The 15942-nt window shown below is 31.5% G+C and overlaps 1 protein-coding gene across 4 annotated transcripts in view; it reads right to left on the minus strand.

Moving 5' to 3' along the window:
* Sol1 (CUB domain-containing protein Sol1) overlaps positions 1 to 15942 on the minus strand; it is a 255522-nt gene that overhangs the window by 171129 nt on the left and 68451 nt on the right. For all 4 annotated transcript variants that reach the window (XM_085208009.1, XM_085208010.1, XM_085208011.1 and 1 more), the window contains one exon: positions 12185 to 12239. In XM_085208009.1, the coding sequence (XP_085064135.1) occupies positions 12185 to 12211 (27 nt within the window). In that variant the 5' untranslated portion in view covers positions 12212 to 12239. The remainder of the gene's footprint in view (positions 1 to 12184; positions 12240 to 15942) is intronic.

Below are 15942 nucleotides of genomic sequence, written 5' to 3' on the forward strand. Positions count from 1 at the left end.
CGGCTTCGCCCGCTTTTACTACTGGATTATTCATATAATGTATGTTTGCAAAGCACTTAATTTTAAATCTGTGCTACTAATCTTTTCAAGTACTTATTAAAATATATTTAAATTACTATTTTTAGATAGTTAAATGACATTAAATAATACATTCAACTCGAATTATCCAATACGTGCAAACGCATCTAAATCTTCGTTGCTATAAAGGCAGGCGAGTTTTTTTTTTTTCGAGCTTGTGGTTAATGCTGAAGAGGGTATTCTGTCCCTGATGAAAAGCAAGCACTACGTGGCTGCCTGTGACGAAAATTAAATAGAATGCATCGGCCGGGAATTGAACCCGGGCTGCCCGCGTGGCAGGCGAGCATTCTACCACTGAACCACCGATGCGTGTAAGGCAGGCGGGCGCGGCGGATTCGCTTGTATAAGCATAACGTCGCGAGGCGCGTTTCGCAGCAAGGATTTTTTGATATTGTAACAACTTCTAAAGTACTTATTACAATGAAAAACAGAAAAGACAGTTTTGATCTACATTAAATGGCCAACGTAACTAATATACTTATTTATATGCTGAGAGTAAGGGATAAGTGAAACTTGACTCGATACAGTTGATGTGTGAACGGCGTGATGTGTCAATAATTAAATGCGTTTTTCTCTAAAACTATTCGCAATTTCGAAATAGTTTAAAAAGGAAATTTTATCTTCGTTTAACGTAGAAATTTAATAAAGTATTTTAAAGAATAAGGATTAATACCATTATGGAAAAATATCCCTCACAATAAAAAATATATTGAAATTACTATTTTTAGACAGAAATATGATCACTACACGTTATTCTTAAAAGATACGAATATGCCATCGCGGACTTTTTTGTAGATTTTATTAAGAGGAACAATACTCCAGTACATTTTTTTCATGTAGTATTTACCATTAAAGCAGCGCATGCGCCAAAGTGTCTCAGCGGGTAGGACTTTATACACATTTATCGTATTTATGTTAATTTACATAAGAATGTACAAATAATAAACTATATATAAACCTTCCCTGAGAAATACTCGACCTAATGGTGAAAACCGCATCCAAATCCGTTGGGTGGTTTAGAAGAAGAAGAGTTAGAAAGTTCAGACAGACACAAAAAGCGACTTTGTTTTATAAGATATAGGATAGGATAGGATAGGATAGGATAGGATAGGATAGGAAGTGGCAAATGAGAGCTGAACTAGTAATTTGCTTAATTGCCTGATTTTCTTATAAATATACAAATTAGTGTGAAAATTAACAGTAAAAGTAATGTAAAGAATAATTAACATAATATTATAAATAAGCCATTTTACCTTAAGAGAGCGAAGAAATTTAAATATTAATAAACAATAATTCATTCCCTCGAGTGGGAATCGAGCCCGCATTCATCGCGTTTATAGATGCACTCTTGTGTCACCGGGCCACGAAGACCTCTTCATTTTCTTTAAAATCTAATAATATTATAGCAGTAGCATAAATACTTGTATTTCAAGCGTTAAATTTGTATTTAAAATGCACATCGCGTTGTACGTTGGCAAATACCTTTGAGAAACCAGCATATTTTGGAAGAAATTCTTAGACGACGTACCTGCCAAGCCACAAGTTAAGCAATATAGTTATAATTAAATACATATAGGTCCTCGCTTATTAAGAAATGCATCTGCACTGTTGCAGTAGAATATTAAACAATATTTTAATTAATTCCATCATTATTAAAGCTTATTTGTAAAGAAAACCCTTTTCAGGCTTCGAAGACAGTTGTGGTACGCGGAAAAGTGGCAGGGGGTTCGATTTTCATTCGAGGCAATGAAATAATTAATATTTTTAATCACTTTGGTAACAAGACAAAACGTGGCGTTGAGCTACGCTGATCAACACACAATGGCTTCACAGCGAAAAGTAGGGAGTTTAAATGTCTTAAGGCACTTCAGACACGTAAAAGCTCAAATATATTATAAATATACTATTTTCAATATATAACTTATATTTCTAATGTCATATACATTTTCAAATACGACCTAACTTCGTGCACATAAAGATTAGCAACGGAATAAATTACAGGTCAAGAACGATGGTAGTTTAGAGAGCATTAAATATCTCGGAACGGGATACATTTTATCTCGACCGTTCCTCCTTCCCCCAGTTTTAAGTAAACAACTGAGATCTGTGGCGGAGCGCAGTTGAAATAGTTTGAGGTAAAATTTACTTCGTAGTTACAGTCAGGAGGAGGATTTTTATTATTATTTCTTATGTTGTGGGAAGTAGACGGGAATGTATTACGTATATAAGTTTTATAACAAACGGCTTTCTCGATGGAGATTCTTTTTGTTATTTAAAGTTTGATGTAATGAAATGTTTTTTAGAGCATGCTTTTGACAAGCTTATTTTAAGGATGAAGTATTCTATGTTTTAATATATATATATATATATATATATATATATATATATATATATATATAATTATTTATTATAGTAGGATGTAAATTAAGATTACATAACTCATCAATAAATATACTAAAAAGTGTTTATATGTTAATTTTTTTTATTATTTTCATCGTAAATAAACAATTTTCCCTATTTATTTCACTTTTCCCATCTAATATTGTTTTTTTCTATTCTCTAGTTGATATTCGGTATTTATAATCAATACTAAAGTCAACGATATCGATATCGAATACTATCGCCATTTGCGTATCGGCAACCTCACTATTTTCATAAATTGACAGCAAAAGAACTCGTCTATTTGTTAAAGCGGATTTCAAAGCCTTATGAAAAACGTCTTGAACGGGAAAAGTTCTGGATTCGTTGTTTCTTTTTTTTTATTTCTCTGTCCACCTCACTTTGGATATTCGGTTTCTTTGTAGAACTTCTCAGTTATGTTATAAAACTAAAAAAAAAATTAGGCATTAGCAAAATGCAAAGTATAGAATAACACACAACACTCTTTGAGTGGCGAAACTTGCCTGGTTGCCAGTGCGTTAAAACGAAACTAGAAATATTTGATTCCCTCGAGTGGGAACCGAACTAAAAAACCGGGAAAAAAAAAAGTACTCACAACGGTCGCTTTTTAATCGCTCGGTTATGCCCCTGTGCCTTCAATTTTATATTGCATTGTCTAACTTTAATTATTTGATTATAAAGTAGGAAATTAAAAAATTATGCAAATATTATGCATAAGCATTTTTAAGCAATCGATTTTAATTCTTATAATTTATTATGTACTATCAATTTTTTAATATGATTGAGAAGTTTCCCAATTCTGTTACATAATATCGATAAGCGACCCCTTAAAATAATAAATCCACAATGATTTTCACTTTCTATGGAATCCCCAAATATATTTTTAAAAAGGCTCAAAGCTCAAACCAAACGAATATTTTTTTTCACGCTGTAGTATGCCGGAGCATATATTTAGAAGGGTAGGCAGATGGAACCTAGTCACACTGACATTTCGTCCCAAATTTTTCATTCAATTTTCGTGTTAATTTACAAGACAAACCGAATAAATAAATATCAGAATAACATTTTGAATTATATTACAATTTCAAAGGAGGAAATGACTAAGGCTTATCACGCACGAACGAAAATGATCCCGTAGGACTAAATGTGGTGATATTGCTACCTTTATAATACACTAAAGCTCTCACCAGCCTCCCATAAGGAAGGCACATCATCGGAATTACAAGATGTCAGAATTCATTGTGTAGATCTAGGATGACAGATATTAAATCAAACGATTACATGAACTGAAAAGAGGCCTCGTGGCGTAGTGGCAAAAGCGTGTCACTTAACGCGTCGGTTGTAGGTTTCATTCCCACTCGGGGGAATTAATCAATATGATTATATGGTATTATCAAAATCTTTTAGGTGTAGGTTTAAAATTGAAATCCGTATATTTTATTATTGTTATTTGTGTTTACCCTTTATCTATATACTAGCGACCCTATTGCGGCTTCGCCCGCTTTTACTACTGGATTATTCATATAATGTATGTTTGCAAAGCACTTAAGATAATGTGAAAATTAATTAAACCCTAATGCAACCCGCATTTTCGTAGTTTCAATAAGGATTTTCCAATTGTTTTACACAGCAAGGATTTTTTAGTAGGTCCCGTAATTTTAAATCTGTGCTACTAATCTTTTCAAGTACTTATTAAAATATATTTAAATTACTATTTTTAGATAGTTAAATGACATTAAATAATACATTCAACTCGAATTATCCATTACGTGCAAACGCATCTAAATCTTCGTTGCTATAGAGGCAGGCGGGTTTTTTTTTTTTTCGAGCTTGTGGTTAATACTGAAGAGGGTATTCTGTCTCTGATGAAAAGCAAGCACTACGTGGCTGCCTGTGACGAAAATTAAATAGAATGCATCGGCCGGGAATTGAACCCGGGCTGCCCGCGTGGCAGGCGAGCATTCTACCACTGAACCACCGATGCGTGTAAGGCAGGCGGGCGCGGCGGACTCGCTTGTATAAGCATAACGTCGCGAGGCGCGTTTCGCAGCAAGGATTTTTTGATATTGTAACAACTTCTAAAGTACTTATTAAAATGAAAAACAGTAAAAGACAGCTTTGGTCTACATTAAATGGCCAACGTAACTAATATACTTCTTTATATGCTGAGAGTAAAGGATAAGTGAAACTTGACTCGATACAGTTGATGTGTGAACGGCGTGATGTGTCAATAATTAAATGCGTTTTTCTCTAAAACTATTCGCAATTTCGAAATAGTTTAAAAAGCAAATTTTATCTTCGTTTAACGTAGAAATTTAATAAAGTATTTTAAAGGATAAGGATTAATACCATTATGGAAAAATATCCCTCACAATAAAAAATATATTGAAATTACTATTTTTAGACAGAAATATGATCACTACACGTTATTCTTAAAAGATACGAATATGCCGTCGTTGACTTTTTTGTAGATCTTATTAAGAGGAACAATACTCCAGTACATTTTTTTCATGTAGTATTTACCATTAAAGCAGCGCATGCGCCAAAGTGTCTCAGCGGGTAGGACTTTATACACATTTATCGTATTTATGTTAATTTACATAAGAATGTACAAATAATAAACTATATATAAACCTTCCCTGAGAAATACTCGACCTAATGGTGAAAACCGCGTCCAAATCCGTTGGGTGGTTTAGAAGAAGAAGAGTTAGAAAGTTCAGACAGACACAAAAAGCGACTTTGTTTTATAAGATATAGGATAGGATATAAAATCGAAAGGTCACTCAATCATCACGAAATCTCAGAAACTACATGTGCTAGGAATCTCAAATTTTGCATAGGAGTTACTTATAGGACGTTACGTAGGTGCACGCTAAGACGGGAATTTGCATTATTCGACTTCTAAGGGGTTGTTTTTGGGGTCGAAAATTTGTATGAAACTACGTTACTACAAACGCTCGGAGTCTCAAATTTTGCATAGACGTCACTAGGACATAGTCATGGTGACAGAAATTAATAATAACATAGTTCACGCGGGTGAAACCGCGAGCGGGCCGCTAGTCCTGTATATAACAAGGAAGGTAAATTTACTACTCCGATATTTCGTTCTCCACTCTCCGCCCGAGGCGCCCTTACTTCAGATCTATTAGTAAAATATTTTTAACCAATTTACCCAAGTTTTAATTTTAATCTTTTCTATTTTATTTATATTCGATGCTTAAAGCAATATGTTCATAACACATTCGTATGAATCTCGCAAACGACCACACGACGGGGGTCGAAACCATATGTCGTCAGCGCTTAACGAAGATTTAGTGACTTACTAATATAATGCCCATTCCTTTATATCTGCACGACGTTACGAAATTACAATATAAATCAAATAGTTTATGTTACCTGTTTTGGCTTATCTGCCTTTATGTTTTTAAATTTATATTTAGATTTACGCCGTATTCCGAGCGTACCAGGGAAGATAGAGGAAACCTGGGAAGGTAGTGTTAAGGCACACTAGTCTCGTTCACTACACATCTGTTCCCCACTTTTTGCCGAATTTTGGAGGCATTATGTGTTAAGTAGCGAAATTCAATGCCGCGTTTTATCTCTTTACCAGAACGAGGAAAAAATGTCAAATATCTCTTCCCTTTCTTCCCCCCAAGTGGACACGAACCCATAACCTTCACGTTAATAGTCGCACCCTAGTGCCCTACGTCCGTCGCTATGGTCATTACTATTATTATTATTTAAACATTTAAATTAAAATTTAACTAAAAATATAATAATCCAAATCGGTTGGCAGGATATTCAATTATATCCATTTGTAGAGCACATACAGTTTAATGAAAATTTAAGACTTACGATTTTTTCATAGATAATATAGTCAGAAATGGACCAAATTAGAATGGAACCAAATGGAAAGCACTACCTTTCAGATAAAAAAAAATGAATTATCAAAATAAATCCACCCAGTTAAAAATTTTAAGGTAAAAAACATTAAAAAAATAAAAATACAGTCGAATTGACAACCTCCTGCTTTTGCAGAACTCCCCTAAAAATAAGGCTTCTTTCTCAGTTATTATATAAAAAAAATATTAAATAAAAATACAAAATAAACCCGAAGTAACAAATTATTACAAAACCAAGTTAATAATTAACTCTAACTATTTCTTGTTGAATTATTAAGCACCTCGTGGTCCCAAGTTAACGAAACTACTCTGTCGCATTCAAAGACGTCAGCAAGTACTTTAATAGTATTACGTTTGTGCATTTTGTACTGAATGCATCTGCTTTTGAGCATTTTAAGTTGCTGTTTACAAATAGTGTTTTATGTTACCATATTTTCGCTTGTGGTTTTGCGGAACCTAACGCCGTGGGTTGTCATTAAATAAAAAAATATATATTATGTGATATAAAATTTTTATTAATTATATGATTACAAGGAACTATATAGGTGCATTTAATTTCAGGTCAAAGTGACAGATATTTCAAGTTCAAAATAAAACGCTGTAAAATGTAGGTATAATGAAATCATTTGTTTTTAACTACACCAGAGTGAAAAAATGAAAATATTAAATATTTAATTTCCTCGAGTAGGAGTCGAACCCACATCGAATATTTTATTATTTGATAATATTATATTATTTGATTATCCGAATATTTTATTATTTGATAAAGATAAAAAAAGGTTGTCTAAATAATATTTAGTAGAAATTTCCTTTTCAGCAAATAAACAACAAACAAACAAAATAACGAGACAAAGTTTTAAATGAATATAATGTAACTGTATCAAGAATAACTATAAAAGAAACGGAAGATATAAAAGCCCTTCATTGTTCTTTTAATGTGAAGATGCATTAACTTGTGATAGTCGACGCTCCTTTGTCTGCTGACATTTTGTCATCGGCCTTTGTTGAGGAACTAATGTATCTTTTGAGATGGATTGATCGCGTTATTATAACATCTTATTTTATATTGTATAGAATTCGAAACGTATTGGAAATATTACTTATCGACATAAGTAGGGGGAAGAGGAAAGTCACGTAAAAAGCATGAGGAAACCCCGGAAGGTGTGTATAAAAAAGTTGATGCCAGTGGATAGAGAGACAGAGATGAAAGAAGTATGCAGAGACCGTAGGGTTTGGCTCTCCGTTTTCTCCGACTACCTCGCTAGATATATAAATTGTTGATTCGGTCAGATTTTATATCAAAATACATTAAATAAATGAAATCAAATATACAAAACGGGCCTTTCTACCTTTTAAATTACAACATTTACATTAATTTCGCTACTTACTACGATATTGAATTAGAACCCGAGTCCTTAAACTTCAAAAGAGCAAATTGTATTACTACTAAAAACCTTTCAGAGACATTCAATAAGGGTTTGAATAAATAGAATTAGAATTGTATAATCATTTTCTTTAATATTACACAAAATCTCGGGAACTTTCAAAAAGATTAATACTAAAAGGAGGAAGACGTATTACACAGAGAAATGAAAGTGTCGCCATGAAATAACCCTAAACCCATCTAACACTAGAAGTGCCGAAGATTGATACCTCCCTTGAACCGCCGTCGTGACAAATTTGTCCCATTCTACTTATTACGTTGATTGTTGGTATAATACAAAAAAAATATTATTAAAATAATTCGTAAAATATGTAGACCATATTTAATAATCAATTCTTATTCTTTTACAAACATAAAAGTACCAAAAAATAAAACACAAAAAAAGAATCAAATATTTCTAATACGTTCTGAGGGCGTGACAACTAACTGAATAACTCTTACAAAATTATAAGTTATTGGAATTAGTTAATATTATTATTAGGCCAAGTAATGCATTAATATATTCTTCATCAGTGATACATCACAGATGATTTATAACATTGCGTGGTAATGCCTCCAGAATTCGGCGGAAAATGCCAGCGGAGTGCATAGCACTAGGTTCCCAGGTTCCCTCTACCTACCCTACAATTGCCCACATTTGGTATCAAGTGTTTTTCTAAAATTCAAGCCTAGCTTAGTCATCCTTTCATCTGATACCTCACTTGGACTAGCGGCAAAATTTAGTATTGACACCAATTTTATCCCACTTTTCAGGCTATTATTTTTAAAGATTTATACATAAATTTATAGTTTTCAGATTTTTTCCTGTACTAGTACTACATGTAGATGCTAGCTGCCAAATTTCATAATTCTAAGTTAACTGAAAGTACCTTATTAATTTGACTCCTTTTATAGTGTCGAAATACATGTTTTTTACTATATAAATAGTCATATCTTTTTTTAAGGGCGCTTTTTCAGGAAATCAAGGGACTGTAGTTCCTCATATAGTTCATATTCATATACTCATATGAATATCAACTCGATTTCTCCAAGCATTCCTGAGATAAAGGCACAGACAGACGGATGGACACAAAAATGATCTTATAAGGGTTTTTTTTCTTTAAAAGCTACAGAACCCTAAAAACTTAGGCATTGACTGCTAAACCTACTATTAAATTTTTTTCCGCCCCCGCATTGCCCTTTCCCCTCCATTTTCCATGAAAATATGTCAAACTATATCCTCAAATAATAAAATAATAATGGCGGGACAAAAATGACCCAGCGGCAGTTCTAGGTAAATCTAATTTTTTTTCAAAAAGTATGACTGCTATAAAATTATTTATATTTTTAATAAAATAAAGGTGTAAAATTGGTAATAGTAAAAAAAATTCATCTACATAAATTAACAAATAAAAAAGTTATATACAATCAACCTTGCGTTTGGGTCAAAAATGGGACGGCGGCGCTTCTAGTGCTAACGGAATATTCGACAGTACCTTCGCAGTCGTCGTTAAATTTCCGCTTTACAACGCGATAACGTCGCGTCTACGAAGGAAGATTTAAACTTTGGGGCGAGGTTTAGCCAATTTGTATTGAAAAGGCAAGGAATGGTAATGTGTTGCGATAGTAAAAGGTTTATAAATGAATATTTTATTGTAGAATAATATAAAGTGGATTATGATAATAGAGTAAAATGTTTGTGTTATATGGATGAAAGATTTCTTGCTATAATATATTTTAATTTTATTTTGTTTTCGCAATGAATAAGTGCTATGGAAGAGCAGGGCCTCCTGTAACAAGTACTAGTATCATACTAGAAACTTACTAAGCATATTACTTTCTATATGTGAAACAGCAATAAATATTATTTTATTTTTAATATTTTTTATATGAGATAGTAATGAAACTATAAGAATACATATAAATATGCTTCTCAAGTATTTAAATTTGTACTTGCACTTATTTAAGCAATATAGAAAAAGAATCAATATCATTAGTTACGTCATAACAATGAATTTGGACCAAATTTCCGCCTAAATAAATAACAATAACCGCTCGTCGCATTGAAACCGTTAATCAACGACCGAATTAAATGAAAACAAACCTAATGCTAAATTTAATTTATATACTTACTTGTTTAACTAATTACTATTTATATAGGTATTGAGCTCGAATAAATCAAATGTACTGCGTTTGAAATTTGAATTACAGAAATTTACGAATTAGAGGTACAAATTTAGGAAGGCAGTGTTGGTGCAGGGGACAAACGGGTGACTGTAAACGCGGCGGGTTGTAGGTTCGATTCCCATTCGAATAAATGAAATAATTAATATATTCATTTCTTTCCTCTGGTGCCGATGCTAATGCTTCCAGGTCCAATGCTTCCAGAATTCAATAGAAAGTGGGAAACAGCATTTTTTAGCATTAGACTCTCTCTGAATACCATACAATATGCGGGTTACAGGTTAAAGCTGAAAAAATTAGGAATTAATAAAAAATTCTTGACTCTCAAATGATTGCCTGACCTTGCCATCGTTAATTTTCACCTCCATTTAACTTGACTCAAATGTCCATCTAGAGGTTTAGATAAGCGAGATCTGTAGAGAAATACGGCTAGTTTAGTAAAGTGCTTCGTAAGAGTTCTTTGATATCCGAAAGATAGTTTACGTAAATTTCTCTCACTAATAAATATCTTTGACTCTCTAACTACGAAAGTAAAAATATTTTTTTACAGCTTTTGGTTAAAAAAAACAAGCGGGCAAAACCACAGGTAAAAACCAGTAATGTGTATAATCTCATTCTTCATTCTCTTCTCTCTCTCTTCATTCTGCAATAGAGCACAGTATACATGATAAGCCCTAATCACATTGGATGTGATGATAACATGATAAGGCTTATCACTGATTAAATTATCTCCTGTAACATACTTGTCTCAAGCCTCAGGGGGAGTTGTCGTAAATGTTCCTTATAATATTCTCATATGTCAAATAACTCCTTATGGAATTTGTATGTTTATAATAATGGTAATTTTAGCAAATTGCTTTGTGGTTTGATTCTTCAGTATCTAACGTATATATATAATTATATATAGTGAAGCTATTTTGTTGGGAATTTCTGAATATATCTATATGTCGATGGTTATAGATTCCACTAATTTGAGTTTCAAAATAATATTCATATATCTCCAATCTGGTTGACAAAAATGAATGAGTTCTACCACCACCACCACTAGCACCATGCAATTTTGAACATCATTAAGATGTTAACAGGAAAATGGTGAAAGTGTATAATAACACTAGTCTTTCTCTAACTATACCGTTAAAAACGGAAGGCGTCTGCATTTAAAATCAAAAAGAAATTATCTTATAATTATCTTCATCTTTTGGAGCCGCGCCAATTACAACTAACCAGTTTAAATGCCATGACGAGATTGCAACTTAAACGAGCACCAGTAGGTCCACGCTGAACCCGCTACGACTTTTTAATTACATATTACTTTTATTTCGTGAATCTCTCTAGAAATGAGCACGAGGTCTTTTAAATAAAATTGACATCAACAGCGAAAGAAGTTTTGTTAAAAAGATTGTTGTGAAACCTTTTTGTGTTCTGTAGTAACGTCCGTAACTAGCTTTCTCGTTTTAATATCTTTTTGTTATAGGATTTTTTTTTCATTTCTTTGTTATGCTCTTCGCTTATTTTATTAAAATGAAGAGTATTTTGTGTATTTAGATGAGATTTTAGTATTTCTAGTACTTTAAATTATAGTATTATATGTTTTTATGAATATATATCAATTATAGATAAGAAAATAAACTATAAATATATAACAGTCCAGCTGAAAATAATCGTCCAAAGTTGACAAGCGGTGAGCGTTGAAACTTTTTAAAAATAAATTAATCCCTTCTCTCGGTTTTGCGAATATCCGTCGGGTTACAGTTATGAAACAACTCGGAACGAGGTTCACTTTATTCTCTTTTGAAATTTACAATTTCACCATTTTAATTATGAATGGGGATTTTTATAATACCTAAAGCAGAATAGATATGCGAATGTTTGTCACTGGGAAGTTATTTTAGATCGTAATAAATATTTTTTTAAAAGACCTTTTTTGATTAGGAATTTAATTTTTAGGGACTTGTTGTTATCATCGTTTGAATCAAACAAAAGATACTTATGTTTAAGCTTATTTGATTCTACAGTAAAATATAAGATTTTCCAATAACTTTTGTTTCTCTTACTTACTCTTTTACTGACTGAGAAAAAACTAGCTTAGTTTAGAAAAAATAAGCTTAGAAAAAAAACTGGCGTTGTAAAAATAGGTTTAACAGTAAAAGAGGTTCATAGTTCTCAGTAATAATAAAAAATAGAAGAATGACTATACCTGCATTTCACTTCCACTTCGTCTCATAGCGACACGTTATCGCCACCATAATAATCTGAAACAATTACATAAATGTTAATTTAAAAAAAATCATCATCATCATTTTAAATTCAACTTTTAAAATTCAATTAAATTTCATAAAATACAATTAATTGCGTCATCTTAGAAGCGTGAAATATTTTCTGTGCTTCAAGGGACCATAATCGGCCTTAAACTTCATGAATGATATTCCCATATGGAACTACTTTGTTGTAACCTTTTGAGGAACGGAACCCCCAAAAATACTGAAAGTTAATTTATTAATGAATTCGAAAGCAACTCCCCAACCAAATTAATTAAATACACTGAACAAGTGCAAATTTGCTTCATTTTGTTTGAATGTATACAAATTTAATGACATTACTCTGATTACATGATCATATTACTAATGGACCAGCATTTCTCTGTAATCAATGCAGATTACACTTTGGTTAACATAACGAAAATATTATTTAAATTATATTACTGTACTATTTATATGAAAAATAAGACTTAGAAGTTCACAATTGCATCGTTTATAAAAGAAAAATATGTATTTTCTACATAAATTCAATTCAATTCAATTCGAGTGTTATACTCGATTAATTTCTGTAAAATCAAATACAATACAAACAATGCACATCGAAATTTATTATAGATAAAAATATTTATTAAAAGTTATATATCCGACCAAATGAATGTTTTCGAATAAAAAAGGCTTGTAAATACTAAGCGCGAGTAATCCGCTGGCAATTGAAACACGCAAAACAATTGAAAGCCGTAAATAAAATTGTTAAATTTAATCGCAATAAAATTGGTTTCAAAATACTATGCGGTATCAGAATATATGCAATGTAAAATAGATACTAACATATTGGAATTAAATTTTGTAATAAAATTATTCTTATCTATATATATATAAAAGGATTTGTCCTCACTGACTGAGGTAAGACGCACGCACAGCCGTAACCGCTGTGCGTAGAAACGTGATTTGAACAGATGGTTACTTTCGTAATCTGGACATCCACTAAGGAAGGATTTTGAAAAATTTCAACCTTAAAGTGGTGAAATAAGGGTTGTAAGTTTGTATAGAAAAAAAAATTAAATCTGCACCGATTTTTATAAAATTTGATATTCATATTTTTAAAAGTATTTAATTGAACACATGTTTCGTGGTTTATTAGAGTTCGCCCCTAAATAAGCAAACGAAACTGCGCGTGTCCGCTAGTACGTAATATACGTAAAATAATATCCATATATAAAAATCCAAAAGTTTATTTTGGGCACAACTTCCCCAAAAAAGGACACATCTATAATTTTCCCTTCTAAATTTAAATATCTTTTGAAAGTACCTACAATATGCTCATATAGTCAAAGAACTAGTCGACTTTGAAATTTGCCTCACTGGCTATGCTGCGCCGCCTGACCCATTTTTCCGCATAATGGCTGTCTACCAGTCGAACACTAGAAAATAACGCCAGATGCATCGCATCAACATTTCTCTGTGATTTAGTTGTAATTTTCCATGAAATCATTTTCAATAGGAAGGAATTAATTGAATAGGAATAAATGTCGGTAAAAAATTGTTCAGTTTATTTAAGTCGGTCGGTTTATCTTATTAATATTATTTTATTAAAGTGAGTTTTAGATAAATATGATATATAAACCAAATATGATATTTAAAACAAAAAATATTATAATTACTGGAGCTCTTTTATGCTACTTTTTGAGTATGATGATGGAATAACACTTTAAAAATATTCGTTTATGCTAAATTAGCCCATTAAATGAAAGATAAATCAGCTTCACGCTGTATCCCGCACTCAGCAGGGCCGGTAGAGGGAACATAGTGTTAAGGCACTCTGTTTCTCATTTTGCGTCGAATTCTTGAGGCATTGCGTGTTGAGTATTTATTACAGTGTTTACAGTCAACACTTGTGGCCCTGGCCTCAATTACTAAATATATATGGATATGGAACTTTTATACATATTTACGAATATTTTCCTATCATTTATTATATCCAAAATAATCTGTACTATCTTTACCGACTTCACATTTACATTATAATAAGCCGAGTATTTTATAATTAAAGCAAATTGTTTTATGAAGTGATACCTAGGATGTAAAACGCTATTAATATGTTAATTATTCATTTCGAACAAATTAATGGCTTTGTTACTGCTATTCTGTCGCAATAATTCATTCATACTTTTCATGATCGTCGCCACTGAAGTACTATTTAGCGATTTTAATTTTAATTTACTTTAAAAGTTTTTTTTTTTTAAATAATTTTAAATTATGTAATTCATAATAAAAAATAAATTATTGAGCTACGACCCTTGGTTTCATCAAGCAATAAGGCATTAAATTAGGTTAAAATTACGATTTCGTAAATATATTTTAAAGTATTATCGGGACAGATTGTGAATTTAGTTCTCTTTAAAATGTAAGTACAATTAGATGTTTTGTAAATATATTTAGTTAAATAACACGATGACGTCAGCCTTCTTCGTGTACAAGACTGTGTAACGCAACGGTTGTGAGTTCGATCCCTACTTGGGGGAATAATTATTGTTTCATTTCTTCGCTCTGGTAACAAGGGAAAAGAAGAACGTTTCGTTCAACACACAATTCTTGGAAAAATCGGAAAGCGGAGTGTCCCTCTATCTATATGTAAGTGTACATTTCTATTTGTAAGTGTATATTATTCATTTATCGTTTTCGATGCGGTGTATTGAAAATGTTCGAAAACTTTTCAACTGCACTAGACACTTAGCCACAACGTGTTCACAATAAATTTTGCAACTAGAGACACTCGAGTTCATACACAGACACTCGTTGTATATATATATTGAATGTACAGAAATAGTGTCGTAGTTTACACAACAACTCTAATGATCTATTAGATTTGAAAAGTAAATTAGACGTGACATTCTCTTTTACAAACATAATATAGTTGTTATTTTAATTTAAGCTGTATATTTATTATATTTTTTATAATATATTAATCGATTATTAAGAGAGTTAAAATAAAATGTTGCCATTACCTAAATACCTAACCCCATTTTGTTAATTTTATTTTCATGTTGTATTTTATTATGAAAACTTAAATCTAAGTCGTAATTTCAGCAATTTTAAACGTAAAGCTTAATTTTCCCCTTTTAAAATCACCTTACCTTAGCATCCAATTAGTAGGCGGCTAATATAATTTTCTTTCCGCATAAATATTATTAGCAACCCCTCTCTAAAATTTAAATGATGTAGGACTTTTGGGAAGTACAGTTGTTATTTTTGTGTTGTCATGTTTAATATATAAGCAGGATATGGTTTTCTATTAAAAATTATTAATGAATTACTATGATAAAAATCACATAATTCCGATATTAGGCAATTTGAAAACAAGGATTATTAAGAATTTGCATATTATGTTGACAATATTGAAATTGATGAAGAATTGACGAAATTAAATTGAAGAAAATATTTAACATTAAATAAAGTTAAAGTTCACAACAAAATTACAATTTTTATTTTTCATGAAATTGAGATTTTTTCGTTAATTTGGTCACCAATTCTAGAAATTTCACTTACAATTTCCTAGTAGCACTTCCTAGAATGAAAAGTTCTTTTGTTAAATGTTAAAAGTAGAAAATTTCTAACATTCACATTAATTAACTTATGTTTTTTTTATTCTATACCGCCTTCTATGCCTATTATTTGCAGTCGTTTCAATACTTAAATT

This window comes from Heliconius melpomene, chromosome 3 (genome assembly GCF_056956725.1).
Source record: "Heliconius melpomene rosina isolate 202511_hmr_F chromosome 3, ASM5695672v1, whole genome shotgun sequence".
Classification (NCBI taxonomy): Eukaryota; Metazoa; Arthropoda; class Insecta; order Lepidoptera; family Nymphalidae; genus Heliconius; species Heliconius melpomene.